Below are 1,937 nucleotides of genomic sequence, written 5' to 3'. Positions count from 1 at the left end.
CTCCCCAACTACAAACTCAGGATCAGTATTAACAAAGCAAATCAACAATGATAACTCGGAAGAGTCCCCCACAAGAAGAGCATACAAGCCAGTCCTGCCAAATGGCTTTCAATAGAAAAAATTTCCTTCATATATTTCAGGGGGCTCCAAAATAACGAGTGACAGTCACAGTAGCAGTAATAATAAACTCATCAGCAGTCTTAACACCGAGAATAATAAAATTCGGAAGTATGAGCCCATGAAGGGTTCCTACCATGAATCGAACTTATTCAATAGTGATACAATAAATATGAAGAAAGTGGAGAATTAAAAAAATGGAAAGAGCAGGGTTCCAAGAGCCAGTATGCCTAATATTAATGGGATTGATTAATAAAATTAATTTGCTATGACTTAGAAAAGTAATAGAATGTAAATTAGGCAGGAAAGGGTTGAGGAAAGTCACTTTGCCAAGAAAAGAGTGGAAATGCCCAGCTTCAAGACTGATTTTAAGGAGAGAATGCTAATGAGAAAAAGCAGTATAGATATCACAAACCAAATTAATGTGTAATCTTCTAATTCCCCACTTATTAATGATTGGAAGAAAGGGACATCTCCGAATCGCAAAAAATAAAGTAAAAGAGTCATCAAACTTGACCAATTCGAACAAATTCGTGAGTTAGGAGCCGGCAAATATGGAAACGTATTCCTTGTTCGGTAAAAGTAAACAAACACTATCTTTGCCTTGAAAATAATCAAAAAACAATTGTTGAAAGATGAGGAAATTACCGAACAATTTATTCGTTAGTTAAAAATCCAACTTTTTCTTAACCATCCAAATATAATTAAGATGTATGGGTTCTTCGACGACATTGCAAACATTTATATCCTTTTGGAGGCAGGGACCGGTGGCCAGCTTTTTAAATACCTCAAAATAAAGAATTCAATTCCAGAGTCCAAAGTGGCCAACATTATGAGGCAGGTGTGCCAAGCTGTCAATTAACTGCACTCAAATCAGATCATCCATCGAGATATCAAACCATAGAACATTGTTCTGCATGAGAATATTATTAAGCTTTGTGATTTCGGGTGGTCAGTGCATTGGGATTAGAAGCTAAGGAGCACCTTTTGTGGCACTCCGCTTTACGTCTGTCCAGAGATACTCAGAGGCAAGGACTACAATGAGAAAATCGATATCTGGTCTCTGGGCATTATGATGTACGAGATGCTAATTGGAGAGAACCCTTTCAATATAACGAAAGAGGAAGATTTGATAAAGATTGTGAAGGAAGCTGTAGTGATACCTGCATCTGCAAATATTTCAGGTTAGGCCAAAAATTTCTTAGTAAGCTGCTTACAAAAGAACCCGGCTGACAGAAAGAACATTAGAGAACTTTTGAATCATTAATTTTTTCAAAAGTACCCCTAAAAATCTCAATAGAGGAAGATTGAAGCCTGAATTTCAATTTGATTAAAATTAAACGCTACATTTATCATGATCATATCATCTCCATCCTTATTCAGATCTACACATGAACCATGAGCCCACATTTTCCATTAAACATTATCTACCATTCTCTTTCATAACAACATGCAAGAAATGAATCCAATCGAATAGCATTGATAAACAGTTATTCGAAAGTACGATAATATTTAGTTGATATTTGAATAGCCTTAATATCCTTTAAATCAAATAAATCAAATAATATTTATTTGATGCAAATAAAAACGTGCCAAATTTTGCTCATCTTACTAGCCTTGATTTCTATGTCCTCGTGTCTGCATCTGCAGGCTGAAGATGCTTATGATAGCCAAAGATATTATGCTTCCTTGTAGCAAAAGCAAACCGCATTGAAAAACGACCTCAGCCAAATTCAAAGCATGTTCACCAAAATTGATAGTTCGCTCCTCACGGCTGCAAATGATCCAAATAAAAAACTACAAGTTCTTCAAGAAGGATT

General features: G+C 35.7%; 1 protein-coding gene across 1 annotated transcript; it reads left to right on the top strand.

Annotated features, from left to right (window-relative positions):
* Positions 1-612: 612 nt before the first annotated feature.
* On the top strand, positions 613-1,301 carry LOC148298729 (serine/threonine-protein kinase 33-like; the record flags this gene model as incomplete). Its single annotated transcript, XM_088276682.1, has 2 exons — positions 613-688; positions 1,091-1,301. Coding segments are annotated over 2 exons (287 nt in total), but the record flags the coding sequence as incomplete, so codon positions are not given.
* Between the last annotated feature and the right edge of the window lie 636 nt (positions 1,302-1,937).

The sequence above is a fragment of the Brachycentrus maculatus genome, unplaced genomic scaffold (genome assembly GCF_059751285.1).
Source record: "Brachycentrus maculatus isolate JH-2025_06_01 unplaced genomic scaffold, ASM5975128v1 h1tg001681l, whole genome shotgun sequence".
In the NCBI taxonomy this organism is placed as follows: Eukaryota; Metazoa; Arthropoda; class Insecta; order Trichoptera; family Brachycentridae; genus Brachycentrus; species Brachycentrus maculatus.
Note: the sequence above shows the minus strand (reverse complement) of the source record. Positions and strands in the feature narration are given on the sequence as shown.